Genomic DNA, 24,997 nt, shown 5'->3' with positions numbered 1-24,997 from the left:
GGCTGGCATCGCACCTGCCGCCCTGGTGCGAGTCCACGCAGCTGGGGGAATCGAGTGTCGACTGCAGCGCCGAGGCCATTCCGCCACGTCCTGCTGGACTTTTTAGCGGTGAAAGCAGTTTCTTTCAAACTCGGAACCACAGAGAGAAGCCTGAACTAATTCTGCCCGCGGAGCGGCGGGGCCTCCGGGGGTCACGCGGTGCCACGGAGCTGGAGACCCCCTGGGCAAGGCCCGCAGCGCCCTGCCGGGGGCTCAGGGGATCCGTTTCCTACCCTGAAACGGTGACAGCTCCGTATGGCCGTGACACCGGCCGACAAAACCCGCCCGCCCTCCTGCAGCCTCAGAGGTTGAGGCTGGTCATCGCTGTGTCTTAATGGGTGTGACTATTGATTTTTAATTTTTAAAAATTAAAAGCAAATGAAGTATTTGCGGTGATACGATTTCTCTCGGAGGGCATTTTTGGAAGCCTTGAAGAGAAATGTAAAACCTTAAACTTGGTGAGTTTCGTTTCTGGCTCTCGGCGGCTTTCAGCTTTCTTTACAAGGACGCAACTCGAAGCGCGGAAGCAACGCTTCTCTCAGCTCAGCCCGGGGCAGAGTTCTGAGGAGGGCAAAGCGTTTATACAATCCCTTTTTAAAATGTTGAGGGATAAATCCTTTATCAGAGTAGAAAGCCCAAGAGGTTGTTTTTCTCGAGTAACGCTTGGTGTTTTGTGGGAGTAAGTGATACAGTGAAATTCCAGGGCTTCTAACGAGCTGGATCTCGAGGTCTGCAGGCCGGCGTGAGTTAGCATTTCAAAGGTGGTGGCGGGAGAAGGGAAAGGAAGAGCGACAGCGACGCGGGGCTGTTTTCACCATGGTCAATTTTATTGCTTAGGAACCAGACCAGTCGCTTCTAAAGGCCCTCAGAATGACCAAGAGCTGGAACCCGTGGGGCGGACTCCGTGTTGGAACTGTGGCCGCGGAGCCGGCGACCCCAGCAGGGACACGGTCAGACCCAGTCCTCCGTCGGCAGCGGACACCAGATCACTTGCAATGGTAGCGATTAGACAGAAACATCCACCTAACTGCCCTCACTGGCCAGGAACTCTGTAGTGTTCTAAAGTAAAATCAATAAAACATACATTTGTGTCTCATCAACAGACTCGCATCACCTTTTAATGCTGTACTTAGTGCTAGGAGAGAAATATTTGCAACAAGGTTATTACATGGGTTGTTTGTAGCGGAGCATGGAGGAAATGTACAGTTTGTTTCTCTTTAATATTTTTATATACAGCCCATGTTAAAAGCAATTTCTATTGGAAGCAAACTAGGCTATTTCTATTTCTCCCATGATATTATTGTTGTAATGTAGAATACTTGGCACCATGAAACAGGAACAAAAGACAGACAAACGGCTTACAAAATTCTTCAAAGGTACACCCAGGCTAGCGATAAACTTCACATTCAGTCGTTAATATCACACAGAAGAACGGTGGGCGTCGCGGGCGCCAGTGCAGCCGTGCGTGGCGGCGAGCCCCTGTGTTGTCCACGAGTTTCTGTGCGGATGGACACACAGCTGAGCTCCTGGACGCCAGGGCTGCCTGCCGATGGGACTCTTGTGCATTCATACTGGAAAGTACATTTAGCATACGTTTTGGTAAGGTTTATAAATTATTCTTAAAAAGTATATATTTATATATATTTATATATATAAAAATGGAAAGCAGCTGCAGTGTGATTCGAAAACCATGTGACGCGGCCCCGAGTCAGTGCCTCGGGAAGGGCATCGGCAGGGACAGACCCCTGGGCGCACTCGGGGCCACGCTGCCGGCCGGCAGAGAGAGTGCCCGTCTCGGCTTCCCCAGCCCCTGGACGCACCTCCACCCGGCAGAGGGAGTCTCTGGACACGGGGGTCTCCATGCTGGAGAAGCCCCTCCACTGACAATCCTTAAAAACTGAAAACTGTGAAGTCTACGGTACAGACCCTCTTTGCTGCCCATTAGAGTTTTGACAACAGGACTGTGACTTATTAAAAAAAAAAAAGTTTCTACTTAATGTCATATGAACAGACACGACAGTGAGGTATGTGAGGCTGCTCCGGACGGTCCGGAGGCTGAAGCGAAGTGTGGGCTGGTCGTCTAGCAGGTGGCGCTCGGGTGGGTTCTGATGCAGCTTTGAAGAGTGTGTATTCAGTTACGGCTACAGGGAGGCTCACGAAGGGTCCTCTCGTGGCGCTGGCATCTCTTCCCTGTCACGGAATTCATAGTTCGTTAAAGGAACAAATGCACCAGGAAAAGCTGTGGAAAAACTGAACTAGGGGGAGGAGTCATATTTACCACCATGTCACTGCACGACACAACACTTGTGCACATGGGCGTGAGGTTTACCTGCCCCGGGCATGATGCGGAAGGCCAGGAACACGGGCTGCAGCGGGAAGAGAGGGTTGTCAGCACAGCACACGCAGGACAGCCCAGTATACGCCGCCGCCTCCCGTGACACCCCTGACCCTGCGCCTCACAAGGGCAGCCGTGAACCGGGCCACGAGGTGCCACTGGCCTGCAGAGGCAGCTCAGTCCTTGTGCGCAGCCACAGCAGAGCAGGATTTAGGGGAACTGCAGCTGGGCCGGCCATGAGAGGTTTGACAAGGAAGGTGTTATTTCCAGGTTAAAAAATCAATGAAGAAACTGATCTAAAAGAATTGCTAAATAGGCCCCAAATGAAGTGGGGAAGGAAGACACTCCCGTCCTCGGCTCTGCTGCGCTGGGCAGGTCCGGCGTCTCATCTGGGTGCGTTTGGGGCTCACAGCTCCAGGCCTCCAGCATCGAAGGAGCTAACCCATTTAACTGGGCTGAAAATGCGATCTGATCTGTCTCCTGTCAGAACCCTCCTGTGAGCACTCTCGAGGAGCAGTTGCCTGGTAAACGTTGTGTGCCTCGGCTGATGGTGAGCCTGCCCCAGGAATGCCATTAAAACTGCAGCTGTGTGTTTGCGAACAGTCTTCAAACAGTCAGCTCTCAACAGCATTTCTTTACAAATATAAAATGACGTGTTTTACTGTAACCAGCCATTTCTGTCTTCCTCCTGCTTGCCCACCTAGCTTTTGGTATTTTATTAAAATCAAATAAAAGCAGACCAGCTTGGCCTAGTCTGTACAGTCAGACTAAGAAGACCGCAGAGCCGGGGAGGAGAGATTGGCCAGCCCCCACCCACCCACCCGCCTGCTGGCCCCAGCTCCCGGCCCCCACCCGCCTGCTCTTGGGCCCCAGTCCCCGGGATCCCCGGCCCCAGCCTCCCCGGCCCCAGCCCCCCCGGTCCCTCGACCTGTGTACATCACCTTGTGGTCTCCCATGCAGACGTTGGGCCCAATGTGGTCATAGGTGACAACCTTCTCCTCGCTCTCCGACTGGAAAGGGGAAAGAGACAGGTGGGTGTGGGGAAATGGGGCACCCTGGGTCCAGTGGGCAGCTGACCGGCAGGAACATCAGGATTTTGTGGGTGCAGAGAGGTGGGGGGTCAGCCCCTGCAAATACCTCCCCAACCTCTGCCACCCACCCTGCCTGGCTCCAAGAGAGGCCAGCCCGTGGACCAAAGGCCCTGGTGACCTGGCAGTACCTGGGTCCTTTCTTCCAGGAGGAGGGGTGGTGTGGGGAGCCCCGGGTGCTGGCCCTGCTCCCCAGCTCCCTCTCCCAGATGTGTTCCTGGGCTCCTGGGGAGTTGCAGGGGACCCTGTCCACAGCAGTGAGTGCACCCTCAGCTCTGTGCAGCTGTGCCCCTGGGAAGCAGCCCATCAATTTCCCATTGTCCCACTTACATTTGCTCTAGATTGTTCTATTAACCCAGAACTCAGTGTTCAAATGAGAACAGACACCGAATTCCACACCACTACACACAGCAATCTGTGCATGGTAATTAATGGCTGTGTGCACACTTCCTGGTGAGCGCCTGGGTTCTGGGCGCCTCGGGAAGGGGTTTGCTGCTGGTCACCACTTGCTCTGACTGGGCTGGAATTTTATATCTGCAGTGGGAGCATCTCAGACTATCAAGTTAAAACTGAATTATCTTTAATGCAGCAGGAAGCTGAAGGTCAGACTTAGTTTCCAGCACGGTCGCCCGTCAGAAAGCATGAAAACAGCCTCCATGCCGCACACACGGGCACCTCCAGTCTCTCCGGGCAGAGCAGCGGCTCCGCGGTGCAGGGAAACATTCATCAAACGCAGCGTGGAAATTTACAAAGGCAGCATCAAATCGTGGATTTTCAACTACATGATCTTTGGACAGATAAACACGTTGCGGCAGGCGCAGGCACACCTCACTGAACACCTGTCACGGAGGCTCCCAAGCAGCACCGCCCGCGCCCAAGCCACCTTTGGTGTTTCAGGGATCCGAGGAAGAATGGAGCTTGGTGACGAGGTGACAGCGCGTGTCATGATGGATGAGCCTGCGGAGCACGCCCGGCACCCGTCTGCTTGGCCTGCACGCCTGATGCCCACTGGGTGGCCCCTCGGGGAGAGCCTGTCCAAACTGCGGCCCCAGGCGGCACAGGCGGGGCCTGTCAAAGGCCGCCAGGTGTGCCCTGTGAGGCTCCATCCCCATCTGAGCATAAAGCATCAAGTCCTGAGTCCAAAGAACCCGAGAGGTTGTGAGCGAATGGAAGACAGGCTGCAACGCTGCCCTGCTCTGAGCTGGCAGAGCCCTGGCAGGGGCAGCACAGCATGGGAAGGCCACAGCCCTGCCAGCCTCTGCCCTTGGGCACTGCCCGCCAATCACCATGCTCATGACCTGAGACATTTTCCCAGGGATGGCGTCTGTGCCTGCATCCCAGGAGGCTCCCGTCCCTGCTGGCAGCCCTGGGCTCCCCACGTCCGACCTGCTGTCAGCGCCGGCAGGTAGGAGTGCCCACCAGTGGGCACAGCCAGACGGTCAGGGGTGTGTCCACAGCCAGACTACGGGCCAGGCCCACTCCTGGGCTTTCAGGCTGGAGTACCTACCCCCTACAGCATGGGAGCAGCTGTGATAGGGTGGCCAGCATGCTTTCCTCAGTGATGGGCACAGGCCCTGCCCAAGGCCACAGGTGCGGCTGTGGAGGAGCTGAGCTGGCTGCAGACACCACAAGCTTCTGGCCAAGGGGGTCCCTGCCTCTAGCCCAGGCTCCCATCCGGCAGGCCCCTCCTCATAGCACAGCCAGGGACTGAATGCAGGCTGCAGCCAGGGTGCTCCAGGACGTAGGAAGCAACGGAAAGGAGCCCTGCCTGGTGGATGGAGCCACGTGGCGGGGGCCAGCAGGGCACGTCTCAGGGAGCGGGCTGCAGGGGCCCCTGACCTGCCGAGGTTGCACCTGTACCCAGGGGCTTGCTGTGCCTGGGGTCTGGTCCCATCTGGCACAGGGACGAAGACGGGCAGTGCAGGACAACGGGACCCTCACACGGCTAGAGTTGAGGTTGGGGCTAGCAGGGGGCTCCTGTCCCCGCTCTGGGCCTGGGAGGGTGAAGATGGGGCAGAGCCCACCAGGCCGGCAGTGGTGCCGGCACAGTCTCGGCCTCCTTCCGACTGCCCACCCGAGTCACAGGCAGAGGCCCCAGCTCTGGGTTTGGGCGTGGCTTGGTTCCCACAGTCCAGCAGGATCTGTTGTTATCTGCATTTCACTTTCATTGACGGGGTTGATAAAACCAATTCAGATACTGATTCTTCTGAACACATTCCTTGTCTGTCAAAATGTGGGAATGAAAGGTCAAAGGTCACAGGCTGGCCAGGCGTGGTAGCTCCTGCCTGTAGTTCTAGCACTTTGGGAGGCCGAGGTGGGCAAACTGCTGGAGCCCAGGAGTTTGAGACCAGCCTGGCCAACATAGCAAGCAAGACCCCATCTCCTTTTTTGTAAAAAAAAAAAAACAAAAAAAAACAAAAAAAAACAAACTTTATTAAAAACAAAATCACAGGAAATCTGAAAATTTTGCACGACCCGGGTCATCTCCTGAAAATGTCACCCATTCATTTCTAACTTATCAAGCCTCCAAAGGAATCTGGCTCTGATTCACAACTTAGGGAAGCAACTTCAGACATTTCCACCATGTTTAGGCCTGTGAGTTCCCGTGTGCACAGAGCATGTTGACTTCCAAGGATACAGTGAACTACGGTGTGAGAACAGCTCCTGCTGACCTCGGGTGTGCGTCAAACTCAGAGGACACCGGCTCCTCGTGGCCCAGGAACTCGGCTCCGCCTGCTGCTGCCCTAGCCCCAGGGCTGGTTCGGGGGTGACCCAGGGCTGGGGTGCAGCTCACTGCAGGACGAGGTCAGGGCCCAAACCTGGCAGCATTCCCCGCCCCCCAACCTGGTGTCTCCACCCCCGGGGCCCCGTCACCAGGGCTGGGCTGGAGGAGACCCCGGGCTCCACGTCCGTCCCTCCGCACCCGGGGCTGGGGCAGTGTGCACTCACCCTCAGCACCAGCTCCTTGGCAGACGGCGACATGAGGATGCGGTCACACCAGGCCGGGCACCGGGTGTTCATGTACTGCTCACCCTGGTGGGCGTCCTCACTGTACGGGTAGCTGGGGAGACGGGAAGGCAGGGGGTCAGCCAGCCGCTCGGGCCGTCCTCAGCCCCAAAGGACCGCTGCGCTGAGTGTCCCCCGACACATCTTAGAACGGCCAGCGGTACCCGGGGAATAAATACACGTATGGAAGTTTCTATAAACCCAAACTCACAATTTAAGTGCTTTATCAAACTGATTTTTCTGTGAGACTAAATTTTAGTGATAGCACAGTATCTTGACATCAGTCCTTCTTTTACTGCATGGAATCATCTATCGAGATTTGGTTTTTGTTGGTATTTTTGAACACGGCCTAAAGTATGATGAAATCCTGCATGGAACAAAATGGCAGCCAGTGTCATCTGGTCCCAGGAGGCTCCTCCCCCTGTGACCTGGCCCGGCCCGGCTCAGCTCAGCCCAAAATGCCTCCAAGTGCAGGTGGCCCTGGCGTGCGGCACACACGACTATACCGTGACCAACCTGTGGCCGCTCTCACCTCGAGGGGCACCCAAGTGCTCAGGCTGCGGCCTTGGCTGGCGGCTGCAGTGGAGCGTGACTGTCCCTGACAGTGCCTCCCGGGCCTGCCCATGCCCTCTGAAGGTCTGGGAATGGGGCAGGCCAGCTGCCCCTAGCCCCAAAGGGAAGCCCCTCACCCACACAGTGAGCACGTCCCGCACCGCCCGGGGTCTGCTGGCTGCGTCTCCACCACCCACCACCAGCCATGGGGCAGCTCATCCCCACCCTCACACAGAAGAGCAGTCCACACAAATGTGGACTGACCACTGACCCTCAGCCCTGGAGCCTTGTGGCCGCAGTCCCCACCACCTGCCCTGTCTGTAGTATGCAGGCACATTTCCCACTTCTGAACCCGCAGGTTCTCAGGGGCCCGGCCCCCCATCAGGCTGCAAACCCACCCCCAAATGGGCACTGCACTGAAGTGACAATGAATTCCACATGGACTGAACAGACTTTGGGACCCGGTGGCTGAGCTCAGCCACCCGCCCCTGACTGAACACACCCTGGGACCCCGTGGCTGAGCTCAGCCACCTGCCCCTCACTGCAGCATCTCTGCTTACTCTCAACGTCTCCATGGCCTTAACCAGAGTCTCAAGAGTTTTTTCAGTTAATTTCAAATATCATACAGCACCTCTTGTGACTGGGATCTGATTCTCTGTGAAATTTCCCTGTTGGCTGTGATTGGGTTTCAGGTCCATCCTGGCACCTCAGCTGTGGGTTCTGCAGCCCCTCCCATGCCCCTGGACCCTGCCCACGGGGGGCCTGTGAACAGCTGGGGACTGGGAACTCACTCTGCCCACTGAGCTCCAGTGGGAGCGATACTCAGGCTGTGGCTTTGACCAAGCCTTGGGCAGAGAATCATGACTCAGTTAGAAACAGAATCTGCGTAGCGCCTACGTGTAATGCATGTTTCTGAAGAGTACAGATACAAAACAGCTGCACATTTTTCAGGAGAAGCAGTAGGCTCGGGGTCTGTCCCATTTCTCACGTTTGAGATGTGGGCCACCTTGTCCCAGAGCTTCTCAGCTGATCCCAACCGTGGACACATGTCCACTGCACACACGAGGCCAGGGACCCACAGGTGGACAGGCAGCTCCAGGGGCAGTGTGGCCCTCGTGAGTGTGGGGTCGGGGTGGCACAGACAGGCCTGAGCTCCAAGGATGGCGGCTGTGCTGAGCTACGCTCCCTCCAGGCAGCCCCTGGCCGGGCCAAAGTTCAGGGTGAAGTGACCGCAGGGCTTCCGCAGTGAGGCCCAGATGGTCTGCAGAGTGGGACCTGCTGTCTCCCCGGGCAGCCGTGCCGGAGCAGGACAGCCCTGGCTGTGGGAGGGCAGCGGCATGTGTGCGCTCACAGAAACTGTGGCCTCCGCCGTCCCTGCCAACACGACGCAGGATGTACCCGTGGGCACGGAATTGCTTCGCCCCGCCACTCTCCACCACCACAGAGGCGCTTCCAAGAGCACCGCCTGGGCACCCTGCAGGTGGAAGGCAGGCTCTTGCTGGCCAGAAGCATTTCCACCGGCCACCGGGGCCCCACGGTCGCCACACAGGGCCTGGCGAGGCGACCACACTGCCCCAAAAGAGCCCAAATAAGTGCTGGGAGATGCCAGTGCAGAAGGAAACTTCCAGAGGCCTCATCTCGTGCCCTTGACACCAGTGACATCTCCACCACAGACACTCCCATGGCGAGTCAGGTCTGGGCGTCTCACCTGAGGTGGCAACACGGGCCTGTAGGACCCAGCAGGGGTGTACCGGGGGCCTCGCTTCAGTGTAAATGCTGAGTTCTGGGATTGACGCAGCACACGAAGGTGACTTCTAAGTCAGAAGCTGGAGCCAAGCCAGTTCTCCCTCCCCGTGCACCCCACAGAGCCTGGAGAGCCAGTGCCACCTGACACCCCTTCAGGGCATGCAGAGAACCCAGGGCGTGGCAGGAGGCCCAGCCACCCTCCATCCGCAGGGACAGTGTCTGGCAGGCATTGCTGCTCAGAGAGACTGGGCTGCTGGGACCAGCAGGGAGAACACGGACGCCCGAGCGGCAGCGGCCTCCTCCACCCAGCTGCTCTGCGGGGACTAGGCCGCATGTCTCTGGCCTCATGGGGCTGCCCTGGGAGTGTTCACAGATGACGGAAGGAAGAAGCCTGGATGAGAGGTGTCCTGCTTGGCTGTCAGAGGCAGCACCCTCAATCCACAGCCAGAGGTACCCCCTGTGGCCCCCAACACCCAGGGTTAAATGCAGGAGGGGCTGGTTCCAGCTGGATCTGGGAAAGGCCAGTGTGGACTGCACACGTATCCACAGGTGGGAGGCGCTGGCGTGGCCACACTGTGGAGCTGCAGGACACGGGGACTGGGTGCTGCCCACCAGCCAGTGATGCAGGGACACAGGACAGGGGCGTGCCTACCCCTGCAGCGTGGGAGCAGCTGTGACAGGGTGAATGTGCCCCTGCGCCCCCGCAGCCTCTGCCTTCCTCTCTGCCCCTCTCTCCTGTAGGGTGCGGGCAGTGGCCCCTGTAGGCTGCACGGCTGAGTTTGCTGTGGCCAGGCTGACTGGCCCTGCTGACAAGGCCCAGCTTTAGGGCCTGAGCAGGCAGGGCTGGGTGGGTCGGGTCGCCACTGGTCCCAGAAGCTGACAGTAGGCAGAGAACAAAGCCTGGTTACGTCGCGGTCTCGGGCCAGGGCCGATGGCACCGGGGAGACCAGCAGGCCTGGGAAAGCCCCCGAAGGCGTGCTGGACGCCCTGAACCACAGCAAACAGGCCATAGGTCACAGCAGCTTCCAAGCTCAGAGGAAGGAGCAGGAGCGCAGCCCCACTTAACCACGCGGCATCAGGGCGAAGGCCCCTCCTCTGACTCCTGCCTGGTAGAACGTTGACCAGTCATCATGCTGCTCTTGTGTATGAGAAGCAGGAGGGCTTGGCACACTACAGAGAAAACAGCTTTGACGCAGGCCCATCGGTCAGCAGCGCATCAAAGCCGCTCTGCGTCCTGTGCAGCCTGTGGGCGCCATCTCCATGGTGGCTTCAGATACCTACTTCCAAACACAGCAGCTGCACTGAAATCCACGAGAGAGGAAAAAGCCCTGAGAGCAAAGAAAACGAACCAACCAATGACGGCTTTGGCAACGCTGCAGCTACCGAGGGGAAGATGAAGCAGGCGTCTTCCCAGAGGGTCTAGGTGGGGCCGGGTGCGGGGCTCACACCTGTCACCCCAGCACTTTGAGAGGCTGAGGTGGGAGGCTTGCTTGAGCCCAGGAGTTTGAGACCAGCTTGGACGACACAGTGAGACTCCATTTCTATACAAAATGAAAAAATTAGCCAGGCATGGTGGTGCACATGGTAGTCCCAGCTACTTGGGAGGCTTGCAGGAAAGACTGCTTGAGCCCACGAGATGGGGCTGCAGTGAGCCAAGATCAGCACTCCAGCCTGGGCAAGAGGGGGCGCTGTCCCAGGCACTTCTTGCCCACGTCTCCAGGGACAAAGCTCTCAGGGTGGCCAGGGCCCTTGGCAGGCCTTTTCCGTGGGACGGGTTCCTACCATTCTCCCCCTTGGCACAGGTCCCACAGTCTGCCTGGGCCACAGGTAGCCAGGGTTCCTGACCACCGGGCAGACGGCAGCCTCGCTCCCTCCTGAGCACCCAGCTTGCAGGCCGTAGAGCTCATTTTGCTGGATAATTATCACACGATAAATACATCTAAAGACAGGAGAACAGAAACTACGGACCACAGAAAGTCTGCAAGGGGCTTCCTAATCCCTAACTTGACAATACATGTGTCTGTTAAACAGAGCGACACCTGGCTGCACTGGTCTGGGCAGCTCATTCCTGGGTGGCGTAGATTTTTGTCTTTTTCAAAAGCTGAAACTTGACCTTGCTTAGTAATTGCTTTGTTCAATGAAAATACCCCTTTCCCGCCGCTGAGAGTCAATTTTTCTTTGGGAAGCGGTGATTTTTCCCATTTGACTTCCTCTGAGTATGATAAAAACTTTGAAAAGTTTTGATGGGTAGCGACAGAACTTCTAAATTTTCCCATTTATTTCAGTAAATTTGACTTCTTGGCACACACAAGGCCAAGTGCATGTGGGAAGTGGGTGCTTACCAGCCCAGCGTGCCCTGTGCTGGTCCCAGCCTGTGCCGGGGAGGGCGGGCGCGGGTGGGCATTCCAGGTCTGCAGCAGAGGCTCCCGCCTGCAGCGACGGCTCCCCTCGAGTCCTAGGGTCTCCTCTCTGCCCGTGCGACCCGGTTTTCAACTCACGTGCGGAGCTGTGTGTGACGGCGGTTCGCTGCTGGCGGCTGCGGTGGCCTCCGTGTCGGGGCTGGGTCTCGGGCCCACTCCTTGTGGGCACCGGGGCTGCGTCCAAGTTTTGGCCGGTTCTGGGGTTGGTGTGTGGTCCTGTGCGTCCCTGCAGTGGCCTGCAAGGTGAGCTGTACGTTCACGAGGACGCGAAGGCGATACTCACTGATGTCACGGAGCTGGGGGTGCACGGACGTGGCAAATGTGCCCACAGTGGTAGAGCCGCTGGTGCCTGTGTGAGAACCAGACCGGGGCCGGGCAGGCCGTGCTGGGCAGGGTCTCTCAGGGTCAATCCCTCAGCCCTGAACACAAAGCTCCCTTCACTTCTGAGTGAAGCGGGAGGAGTGACTCCTTGTGCTGAGCCTCAGGCCTGGATGGGATGAGACGGGGCCTCCAGCAGCCCTCTGCCCGGCGGACCACGTGGCCCTCGTCTCAGGGAGCATCTGAGTCGTCAGCCAAAGTGGCGGCTCATTCTCACGGACGCCATCTTTTGCCAGAAGGATTGACAGACTGTCCAGTCCCTCGGTGGCTGACGGACAAGCCTGCCTCCACCAGCAGCAGCTCACGCCATTCGCCGCCAACGACAAAATGGCCGCCTTCAAGAAGACCGAGGGTGCTGGAAAACGCATTCCTCCTAGAGGCTGGCAGGTCCCCACCAGGGCCCCTCCGCCGAGCTCCATGGTTCTGAGGGCGGCGCCGCCTGCCTGGCCGCCGGACGTGCCCACACCGAGACTCCTGCACGCTGGGCAGCCAGGGTTTCCCAGGGACCCGTGTGTGCGGCCGCCAGATCACGCCCTGGCAGGAGGTGCCATCCCCGTGCACAGAGCAAGTCTCCACGTGTGACTGTGTTCCTACGGACACCCGTTCTCAACGTCAGCACGGAGGACAGGAGCCCGCCGTCAGGAGCTGCAGCGCCCGTGGGTGAGAGGCCGGTGCCCGTGGGTGTGAGGGTGGCGCCCGTGGGTGTGAGGCCACCTTGCTTCAGACTCTGCCCAGCTCTGAGGCCGAACTCCAGCAAATTTCCGGAACGTGTGAATACTGCCACTCTTCTCACTAATTATTTTGTGTTTGGAAAATAGGTATTTTTTCCCACAAAACTGTTACTTATGTAATCATGTAACGAGTTTGTTATTATTGTTTTTACAATGAACTAATATTTAAGAACGAATGGCAGTGGCCAGCGGATGGGCCCACCCGGACGGAGGCTCTCGGGACCCGGTTTTCTTCTTAATAGACAGAATGGTGAGGTCTCTTCACTGCGTAAGGAGTCCACAGACACTTCGCTCCCGGGTGACGGGAACCCCCGGGCAATGGTTGGGAGACAGTCCCCGTCCTCCACACACAGCGCTGTGTCCTCTGCACGCACACGCCCACACACGGACAGCCAGCCCCAGCGGGCTACCCGCAGCACCACGGCCTCTGCGGAAGAAACGCGGTGCTCCCCACGTTGCAGAAGCTGCCACAGGAGCCACCTGATGGCCAGCGGCACGCCCAGGTTCCCACTGCGGCGACTGGGGAGCGTGGGCTCTCTGGCTGCAGAGCGGCTGTGGCCGGCAGGCCTGCCCAGGAGACAGTGCCGCCCTAGGGGGACGCTGAGGCCGCGAGGGGTGAGCGACGTGCCCAACTCTGCAGTGTCGGGGGCAGGACCGGGGACTCTGGTTGCAGAGGCGCTGCCCTCACTGGCCCTGTGCCACGTGAGGTTTGGTGAGAAACGCTGACACTTGAAAACGCTGTGCCGTCACGCCAGTGGGGTGGCTGCTGAGGGGCGGTCTTTAGGCTTCATCTCATCGAGTTAATGACAGTTAATTCTCAAAGTTAAACTAAAAATGATAAATTCACTTCTAGCTAGGATGGGTAAAAAGGCGGCAGCTCTGTGCTACCGCTGGGGTGTCCAAACTGCTGCCACCTGAGCCCAGGGCCGCACAGGGAGGGGGTGGGGGCAGCAGGGCTGCTGCTGGGACGCAGACCATACTTCCTGCCCCGAGGGCCCTGGGCATCTGCGGAGCCGGGCAGATCAATGCTGGGTGAAGACAGTCAGTCCTCACCCATGCTCAGCACTAGGAGCTGACGCCGCCTGACCCTGCTCACCGCTACGAGTTGATGCCTGACCCCCATTCTGCTCAGAGCCGCCTGGTGTCCAGAGAGCAGCGTGGGTAGGACACATCCCAGCTGTCACGGGTCCCTTGTCCCCCAGTAATTCTAAGCACACGTGGAGATTTAACATGTTACACCAGTGGAAATTGTGCATGGCATTAAAGGCCTTGGGGAAGCTGCATCCTAGGTGCTGTCCCGGCCTGAAGGCACCATCTTAACAGCACAGGGTCTCGCCTGGGAGAGGTTTTCACGGGGGGGCCAGCCTCCTTCCCACCCGCTCACCCTCCTGCTCCTGACCACCTGAAACCAGTCACTTTTGTGGCTGTCCCTAAAGAAGGTACTATGAAGAGCCTTGCTTTAAGGACAAAAACTGAGAGCTACACAAATGAAATACTAGCACCTTTTCTAGCAAAATGACAGGCATCATTCAGTTACAATGCATTCAGAGCAGAGTTCTATTTGTCCATGGGATCAGTGATAAACACCTTTGAGGGAGAAGACCCTGCTGGTCTTCAGACCCACCTGCCAGTGACATGTCTCCCGGGTGCCACTCTGCCAGTGTGCATGCCAACACCCCGGGTGACCACACTCCCGGTGCTCTGAGCTAGGAACGCCACCCCCTCCCGGGGCCAGCAGGTGCAGGCTCTGCCATCGAGTGCCCACTGCCACTCCAAGACAGTGAGTTCACCTCCACCCAAAACTGGGGTGGGGACTGGGTGGCAGTGATCAGAAGATGCACCCAGCTGCTCGGCCACTATGAATGCATTCACTCAAATGACAGCAAAACCGTGAAACAATTCTGAAAACCTGGAGCCACAGTGGGAAGGAGATGCTGCCAGACCAGCAAGTGCAGATGGCGGCTCGGCTCCCGGTTCTGAGGAGCTGAGGCAGACACAGGCCTCAAGGGCTAGGCCGTGGCAAGGATCCCCCCACGGCCTCAGAGCTCTGGCGGCCTTTGGGAAAGCGCAGGAAGACCAGTGTGTCCCGACAGGTGCAGAGCAGAGCTGCAGGGGTACAGGGTGAGGCGGTCGGCGCGCCAGCCTAGCACTCAAGGGCACTCGGGATCCCCCAGCGGGGCAGAGGCAGCGGGAAAGCTGAGGCCGGTCTCACACAGGCAAATGCTGGAGAGCAAGCCTGTAGCCAGCCCGGGTGCCCTGGAGAAGCTGGGGTCAGGGGTCCGCAGGGCCTGTGTGTTACGACCTTTCTGGAACGCCAGTGGGCACAAGGGGGCTCTCTGAGGGCCTGTGTGTCCAGCAGTCAGACTTCAGACCCAAGCGGCAAGGATGAGCCCTCCAAGAGGAAGGGTGTGGGCCTGAGGTCACCTGGGGCTTCCCGCACCGCCTGTAGGATGATGCTGGTGCCTGGCAGGGAGCCTCGGTGGTGCTGCCCAACAGGAAGAAGCTCAAGGGCCGGAGGCCCCTCCGACCTGTCCAAAAACCTCCCCTGGACACGAAAGTACTCTGTCACTTTCCAGGCTCAGCCCTCAGCACTGCCTCTGGCTCCGGGGAAGCCTGTGTCCCCACGCTCTCCCGGGCTGGTCCTCAGGTACCCAACCCTGCTCCCAGGTGAGAGGCAAATTCCAGGCCGGCCGGGGGAAGTCCTCTGCGGTTTCCAACAATGAGAACTGCTCTGCGCCAGCAAATCTGCATAGAAACGCACACACACCCTCACCCAGGCGCGCACACACACACACACACACACACACCCTCACCCAGGCGCACACACACACACACACACACACACCCAGGCACACACCTCCACACACACACCCTCACGCAGGCACACACACACACACACACACCCAGGCACACACACACACACACCCTCACCCAGGCACACACACACACACACACACCCTCACCCAGGCACACACACACACACACACACACACCCTCACCCAGGCACACATCACTCACATACACACCCTCACCCAGGCACACATCTCCACGCACACACACACCCTCACCCAGGCACACACACACACACACACCCTCACCCAGGCACACACACACACACACACCCCCTCACCCAGGCACACACACACACACACCCTCACCCAGGCACACACCTCCACACACACACCCTCACCCAGGCACACACACACACACACACACCCTCACCCAGGCACACACACACACACACACACCCTCACGCAGGCGCGCGCACACACACACACCCTCACCCAGGCACACATCACTCACACACACACCCTCACCCAGGCACACACACACACACACACACACACCCAGGCACACACCTCCACACACACCCTCACCCAGGCACACACCTCCACACACACACCCCCTAACCCAGGCACACACACACACACACCCTCACCCAGGCACACACACACACACACACACACCCTCACCCAGGCACACATCACTCACACACACACACTCACCCAGGCACACATCACTCACACACACCCTCACCCAGGCACACACACACACACACCCTCACCCAGGCACACACACACACACACACACCCTCACCCAGGCACACATCACTCACACACACACCCTCACCCAGGCACACATCACTCACACACACACCCTCACCCAGGCACACACACATACACACCCTCACCCAGGCACACATCTCCACGCACACACACACCCTCACCCAGGCACACACACACACACACACCCTCACCCAGGCACACACACACACACACACACCCTCACCCAGGCACACACACACACACACCCTCACCCAGGCACACACCTCCACACACACACCCTCACCCAGGCACACACACACACACACACACCCTCACCCAGGCACACACACACACACACACACCCTCACGCAGGCGCGCGCACACACACACACACCCTCACCCAGGCACACATCACTCACACACACACCCTCACCCAGGCACACACACACACACACACACACACCCAGGCACACACCTCCACACACACCCTCACCCAGGCACACACCTCCACACACACACCCCCTAACCCAGGCACACACACACACACACCCTCACCCAGGCACACACACACACACACACACCCTCACCCAGGCACACATCACTCACACACACACCCTCACCCAGGCACACATCACTCACACACACACCCTCACCCAGGCACACACACACACACACCCTCACCCAGGCACACATCTCCACGCACACACACACCCTCACCCAGGCACACACACACACACACACACCCTCACCCAGGCACACACACACACACACACCCCCTCACCCAGGCACACACACACACACACCCTCACCCAGGCACACACCTCCACACACACACCCTCACCCAGGCACACACACACACACACACACCCTCACCCAGGCACACACACACACACACACACCCTCACGCAGGCGCGCGCACACACACACACACACCCTCACCCAGGCACACATCACTCACACACACACCCTCACCCAGGCACACACACACACACACACACACACCCAGGCACACACCTCCACACACACACACACACACACCCTCACCCAGGCACACATCACTCACACACACACCCTCACCCAGGCACACACACACACACACACCCCCAGGCACACACCTCCACACACACACACCCCCTAACCCAGGCACACACACACACACACACACACACACCCAGGCACACACCTCCACACACATACACACCCTCACCCAGGCACATACACACACACACACACACACCCTCACCCAGGCACACACACACACACACACACACACACCCAGGCACACACCTCCACACACATACACACCCTCACCCAGGCACATACACACACACACACACACACCCTCACCCAGGCATACACACACACACACACCCTCACCCAGGCACACACCTCCACACACACACACCCCCTCACCCAGGCACACATCACTCACACACACACCCTCACCCAGGCACACACACACACACACCCTCACCCAGGCACACACACACACACACACACACACCCAGGCACACACCTCCACACACACACACCCCCTAACCCAGGCACACACACACACACACACACACACACCCAGGCACACACCTCCACACACATACACACCCTCACCCAGGCACATACACACACACACACACACACCCTCACCCAGGCACACACACACACACACACACACACACCCAGGCACACACCTCCACACACATACACACCCTCACCCAGGCACATACACACACACACACACACACCCTCACCCAGGCACACACCTCCACACACATACACACCCTCACCCAGGCATACACACACACACACACCCTCACCCAGGCACACACACACACACACACACACCCAGGCACACACCTCCACACACATACACACCCTCACCCAGGCACATACACACACACACACACACACCCTCACCCAGGCACACACCTCCACACACATACACACCCTCACCCGGGCATACACACACACACACACCCTCACCCAGGCACACACCTCCACACACACACACACCCTCACCCAGGCACACACACACACACCCTCACCAGGCACACCCCATGCACACACACCTGTGTATCCACACCTGTGCACTCACCAAGCACACCCCATATACGGCACACAAGTCCTCACCCCATGGACATCCTCACCAGGTCTGCACACGTACCAGGATACCCATGCAACACCTGCACTTTAAACCCAGGCACGCACACACACACACATGCCTTAAACACAGCCACGCCCATGTGGACATGCTGCATTAGGAGGCCCCGATATTCCTAGAAAGATCCAGAACACACAGGCCCCGTGAATCTCTAGCGTGCAACTCTGATAAAGCCGTATTTTGCATATTGGAAAAAACCTTTTTTGAAAAAAGATAATGGAATTATTTATTACTCTCAGATGGTTGCTTTCTTCAGGCCACAAAAAGAGCAGGAGAAGGTGTAGTTTGCACACAAGTGCAGGACACACGCACGCACACATGAACACAACACACATGTGCACACACGGACACACATGCACACACGGACACCACACACGTGCATACATGAATACAGCACACGTGTTCACAGACAACACATGGGCACACATGGACACAACACATGTGCACATGCACGAACACACAACACACATGGACACAGAAACGTGCACACACCCAAACACACATGCACAGACACATGTGCACATACAGACACAACACACACATGCACAGACACAAGACGTGCACATACAACACAAATGTGCACACATACATGAACACATGCACACACAAACACCATGCATGTGCAGACACGTGCACACATTAACACGTATATACACACCATGTGCACATAGACAACACGTGCAGACAACACACACATGTACACACATGTACAGAGACATGACACATGCACACAGACACACGTGCACACACAGATACGGTGCACACAGAATGCACACTCATGCCCAACCCATTGGCACACACAGGCACGCAGATGCACGAGGGGGCAGGGGAAGACGCCGCCCTCCTGGCCGGGTTCATCCCGGAAACAGCACGTTCCTTACCTGGGTGGGAACGAGATGTCCAGTTCATACAGTCTGTCCTTAAAGACAGACAGCTCCTTATCAAACTCCAAGAGCTAAGGAAAGAGCAGAAAATAAAGTCATGTGGCTTCTCCTCACTGGGGCACGCGTGTCTGTGTGCAGCTGGGATGCTCGGACGCTTGGTGTGACATCTGCCCTTCCTAGAGCCGCCACATCTGTCACCAGAAAGCTCTGTGGTGCCAGCAGGCTCTGGTGTCCGCTGCCTCTGCTGCAGACAGTGGGACCCACACCGCCCGTTTGGACGTGCTCTGCTCACCCAGAGACCTTTCTCTGTTGGGGACGTCAAAGAAGCGCTCACAGCCTCGGGCACCACCGTGGCAGCCCCACAGCAGCCTCTCTTGGGCTCTCGTCCTGGGGCTGGCCCCCTCAACAGAAGGAACCGTGTCAAGTGAAGAGGAGAGTAGCAATGTCAGCTTAGTGAGAGCAGGTCAGGGAAAATGGCCCGAGGTGTGCCCTGATGAGATTCTGAGGGCAAAACGTTCATTCCCACATGCAAGCAAACGGCCTCGCCCCCAAAACTCTTCAAAAACAAGCCCCAGACAGGACCGGCCATGTTCCTGAGCGGTCAACACACTCACCCTGTCACCAAGGTCTGGCCCGGCCATGTTCCTGAGCGGTCACCACACTCACCCTGTCACCCCAGCAGGACTGACCCGGCCGTGGCCGTGTTCCTCAGTGGTCATCACAACGCCCACCCTCTCGGGTGCTGTTCATGAGTCATGTTCCACCCCCATAGCTCTGCAGGGTCTGCAGCTGAGCCAGGATTCCCTCAACACCACACCACGTCCCGGCTCTTCCCGGGACCTCATCCATCATCCCTGAAACGTGCACACAGTCATGAGCCTGCGCCACCTGCCTGCAGCTCAGGATTCACAGCCCCACTGCCTCCTGCGTCCTAGGAGGGTACCACTCCAGGTCCCCTTCAAGGGAGCAACTCCCTCCCCCCAGCGCCCACAGACTCTGGGAAGGGCCCCAGGTCAACTCCTCAGTGGGGTGGGGATGGAGCAGAGCCTTGGGAGAGGGACGCCCCTCCTCAAAGGCAGAGCAGAGCACGGGCTCTGGGCCAACCCTGCACACGCATGTTTGTACACAGGTGTGTGTGTGACTGGATGCAGGCATGCACTCCCAGTACATTCGCACACAGGCCTATAGACATGTACCATCTCTTCTCCTCCAGATCAGCTGGAGCTTGAGTTTGGGGCTTCCCCACATGGGAGGTGCAGCAGATCCCCCAGCCCCAGTGTGGGCCCCACTGGCTTCTCAGGCAAGGAGGTGAGGAGGTAGCAGGAGGGCCACCAGCCACCAGGTGCCACGTGGTCCTCAGCTCTGCAGGCACCGGCTGTGACACTGGGAGCCCGGCTCTCCCCAAGGCCTGCCAGGAGCATCTGTGAGATCAGCCAAGAGCTGGAAAGGAGCCACTGCCATCCAGCAGCTTTCACCAAAGTGCTGACAGCTTGCCTGAATCTCTACAACACAACATGTCTTGAGATTTCAGGAACGCACTGGCAGGGGTGTAAGATCTCCCCAGCACCACCAAACCCTCCCAATTCACCTAGACCTTTCAACAATCTCAAGTATGGTTTTCAAGTTATTTATTTGTTTATTTAGATGGAGTCTTACTCTGTCACCCAGGCTGGAGCGCAGTGGTGTGATCTTAGCTCACTGTAACCTCCGCCTCCTGGGCTCAAGCGACTCTCCTGCCTCAGCCTCCTGAGTAGCTGGGACTACAGGTGCCTGCCACCACGCCCGCTAAGTTTTTATTTTTTGTAGAGATGGGGTCTTGCCACATTGCCCTGGCTTGTCTGAGACTCCTGGCCTTAAGCGATCCTCCTGCCTCCTCAGCCTCCCAGTGTTCCAGCAGCACCTGGTCCCAAGCATGTTTTTATATATTTTTTTGAGACGGAGTTTCGCTCTTGTTACCCAGGCTGGAGTGCAATGGCACTATCTCGGCTCACTGCAACCTCCGCCTCCTGGGTTCAGGCAATTCTCCTGCCTCAGCCTCCTGAGTAGCTGGGATTACAGGCACGCGCCACCATGCCCAGCTAATGTTTTGTATTTTCAGTAGAGATGGGGTTTCACCATGTTGACCAGGATGGTCTCGATCTCTTGACCTCGTGATCCACCCGCCTCAGCCTCCCAAAGTGCTGGGATTACAGGCTTGAGCCACCGCGCCCGGCCAGCTTATTGTAACTTCTTTATAAACTTTCACGTTTTTCAACTTTTTGACTCTTTTGTCGAATGACACTTAGCTTAAAACACATCGTACAACTGTACAAAATATCCTCTTTATATATTCTATAAGCTTTTTTGCCTATTCTTTATATTTAACATTTTACAATTTTAAAACATTTTTTGATAAAAAGATGACGACGTATGCGTGAGCCTGGGCCCACACAGTCATCAATATTCCTCTCTGCCACCTGTGCACCCCCCAGAAAGTCTTCCGGCGCAGTAACCCGCGTGGAGCCACATCTCCTGTGACGTCGGTGCCTTCTCAGTACCCTCTGAAGGACCAGCCTGAGGCTGTTCTGGGCAACGTTTTTTATTAAGTAAAAGTGCATCACAGTCACGGTAAGAAGTGTGCAAGGCCAGCAACACAGATGTTTACTGTCACTCTGAAGTATGACGTGCTGGGCATCCCTGCTGTGCCAGACTCTCACATGGCTGGTGGCTCCTTCACACCGTGGCCGCCACGTGTGAGGGCACAATGGCTTCACCACGCAGCGAGAGGAAACCTGCAGCCCTGTCGTCAGATTATCGAACCTTAGTCACACAGGTAGGCCGTTGTAGACTGAAGCAACATTATGTGGCACAACTGTATGCACACACACATACACATGCAAAAGTTCATACACCACACAGGTACACACACGAGTGCACATGCCACATGCACACACGTGCACACACATACACGTGCGCACACACATGTACACACATGTGCACACACCACACATACACACGTGCACACAACATATGCACACACCACACACGTACACACACATGCAAACACGTGCACATGAGTGCACACAAATGTACACACGTGATTGCACATGTACACTTGAGTGCATACATCACACACGTACACACACAAGTGCACACACCACACGTATACATACACGAGTGCACACACCCACATGAATGCACACACCACACACATACAAACGTGCACACACCACACGTACACATGCATGCACACCACACATACATGTGAGTGCGCATACCACACGCACAAGTGCACACATCACTCGCATGCACAACACAACCATACACATACGAATGCACAAACATGTACACACGTGTGCACACTACACATGTATGCACGAGTGCAAACACATACGAGTGCAAACACCAGAGTGCACACAAGACACATACATGGCTGCACACACTACATGTACACATACGTGTGCACACACCACACACAAGTGCATACACCACACATGTACATGCATGTGTGCACACACCACATGCAGGTGTGCACATCACACCCACATACCACATATACACAAGCACGAATGCACACACATGTGTACACACCATGTACACCCATGTGTGCATGCACACGCAAACACCACATGTACACATGTGCACACACCACGAGTGCACACCATACACACAAGCACACACACGTCCACACGTACACACATCTCTTACACGTGTACATGCACACATGCATACAAACCACACAAATGCATACATATATATGCACACATACATAACACCACCCACGAGCACACATGTACATGCACAATGTATACACATGCCACACAAGTGCACATGTGTACATGCACACACGTATATATACATACAGTACACACACTTGTTTTGCTCTTCAATTCCTGACCAGACCAAGGACTTCCAGGCCAGGCTGATTGTCAGTGTGTTGCCATCTTTATTTCTGAGCTGTGAATCTGACCAGACAATGACATGGTCCCTATGAGCAGCTCTGGGGACACCTCCTTGGGGCCCAGGCAGAGGTGACTCCACACGTTTGGTGTGTGCACAGGTATGCCTGGACTTGAGGGCCATGTGTGCCAGGTACATTTGCCAAATGTGTGTGGGTATATGCATGGCTGGACTGCAGGGGGTGGCTTTACTGTTGCCACTGAACACTCCGCAGTCTTGGTCAGTCTCCCAAGTGTGTGCCCTCTGCCCACAGAGCCTCATCATGCCATCGGAGCCTCTCTGTGGTCAGCACCTGCTCCCAGGCAGCCAGGGCCTCCCTCAGGCCTCATGCCACCGCCAGCATCTGCCTGAACTAAAAACGAAACCACCCCCCATACACATCCACTCACATGCAGATGCCTGCTCACCCACACTCATTTTTGCACACACCTGCTCATATATAAACACACACTCATATGCATATGGCGGCTCTCACATGCCCACTCACACACACACCTGCTCACATGCATATGGAGGCTCACACGCCCACTCACATATGCTCACACACACCTGCTCATATGTATATGGCAGTTCACACATGTCCACTCACACATGCTAACACCCGCTCATATGCATATTGCGGCTCACGCACACACGCCCACTCACACATGCTCACAGACACCTGCTCATACGCATATGACAGCTCACAGACACGCCCACTCACATGCTCATACATACGCCCGTTCATATGCATATGGCAGCTCACACACACACGCCCATTCACACATGCTTACAGACACCCACTCATATGCATATGGCGGCTCACACACACCCACTCGCAATGCTCACACACACACCTGCTCATATGCATATGGCAGCTCACATGCCCACTCACAATGCTCACACACACACACCCACTCATATGCATATGGAGGCTCACACAGGCCCACTCACACATGCTCAGACACCCACTCATATGCATATGGTGGCTCACACACACCCACTCACAATGCTCACACACACACCCGCTCATATGCATATGGCAGCTCACATGCCTACAATCCTCACACACACACCCACTCATATGCATATGGAGGCTCACACACGTCCACTCACACATGCTCACAGACACCCGCTCATATGCATATGGCAGCTCACAGACGCCCACTCACAATGCTCACACACACCCACTCATGCATATGGAGGCTCACACACACCCACTCATATGCATATGGAGGCTCACACACGCCCACTCACACATGCTCACAGACACCCACTCATATGCATATGGCAGCTCACACATGCCCACTCACAATGCTCACACACACACCCCCACTCATGCATATGGCGGCTGACACATGCCTACTCACACACCTACTCATATGCATATGGCGGCTCACACACACCCACTCACATGCTCATACACACACCCACTCATATGCATATGGCGGCTCACACACACCCACTCACATGCTCATACACACACCCACTCATATGCATATGGCGGCTCACACACACATGCACACGCCCACTCATGTTCATGAATACTCACACAGGTTTACATGCATATCCCTGCTCACACATGCTCACACACACCCGCTCATATGCATATTATGCATATGCTTGTTCATGCACATGCACACATGATCATACAAGTGCCCACACATGCTCACACACATGTTCAGACACATACATGCTCACAGGCTCACACACGCTAACATGCTCATACACATCTTCACACACACATGCTCACATGCTCACACGCTAACATGCTCACACAATGTTCACACATGCTCACACACGCTCACACGCTCACACATGCTCACACACACACCAATAACCACAACCCCAAGGCAAGTTGTGGGGAAGCTGGAAAACTCAGGAAGGAGCAGGCTGTGGCTGCCCAAGGGTTTTGGTATGGCAGCCCCCTCTTTCCCATGGTGATTGAATGGGACCCTCAGCCAGCGTCCCGCCTGGGTGTTGGTGTTTACTCAGCCAGCTTCCCACCTGGGTGTAGGTGTTTACTCAGCCAGCGTCCTGCCTGGGTGTAGGTGTTTACTGAATGGGATCCTCGGCCAGCGTCCTGCCTGGGTGTTGGTGTTTACTTAGCCAGCGTCCTGCCTGGGTATAGGTGTTTACTCAGCCAGCGTCCCGCCTGGGTGTAGGTATTTACTCAGCCAGCGTCCCGCCTGGGTGT

At 56.8% G+C, this 24,997-nt stretch overlaps 1 protein-coding gene across 2 annotated transcripts in view; it reads right to left on the bottom strand.

Annotated features, from left to right (window-relative positions):
* Window positions 1-845: 845 nt before the first annotated feature.
* Window positions 846-24,997, bottom strand: part of INPP5A (inositol polyphosphate-5-phosphatase A) — a 220,314-nt gene continuing 196,162 nt past the window's right edge. For both annotated transcript variants that reach the window (XM_003922080.4, XM_074383137.1), the window contains exons 12-16: window positions 18,880-18,953; window positions 6,412-6,523; window positions 3,316-3,384; window positions 2,318-2,405; window positions 846-2,229 (exon numbers count right to left, since the gene is read on the bottom strand). In XM_003922080.4, coding sequence (XP_003922129.2) covers window positions 2,325-2,405; window positions 3,316-3,384; window positions 6,412-6,523; window positions 18,880-18,953 — 336 coding nt within the window. In that variant the 3' untranslated portion in view covers window positions 846-2,229; window positions 2,318-2,324. The remainder of the gene's footprint in view (window positions 2,230-2,317; window positions 2,406-3,315; window positions 3,385-6,411; window positions 6,524-18,879; window positions 18,954-24,997) is intronic.

The sequence above is a fragment of the Saimiri boliviensis genome, chromosome 12 (genome assembly GCF_048565385.1).
Source record: "Saimiri boliviensis isolate mSaiBol1 chromosome 12, mSaiBol1.pri, whole genome shotgun sequence".
Classification (NCBI taxonomy): domain Eukaryota; kingdom Metazoa; phylum Chordata; class Mammalia; order Primates; family Cebidae; genus Saimiri; species Saimiri boliviensis.
Note: the sequence above shows the minus strand (reverse complement) of the source record. Positions and strands in the feature narration are given on the sequence as shown.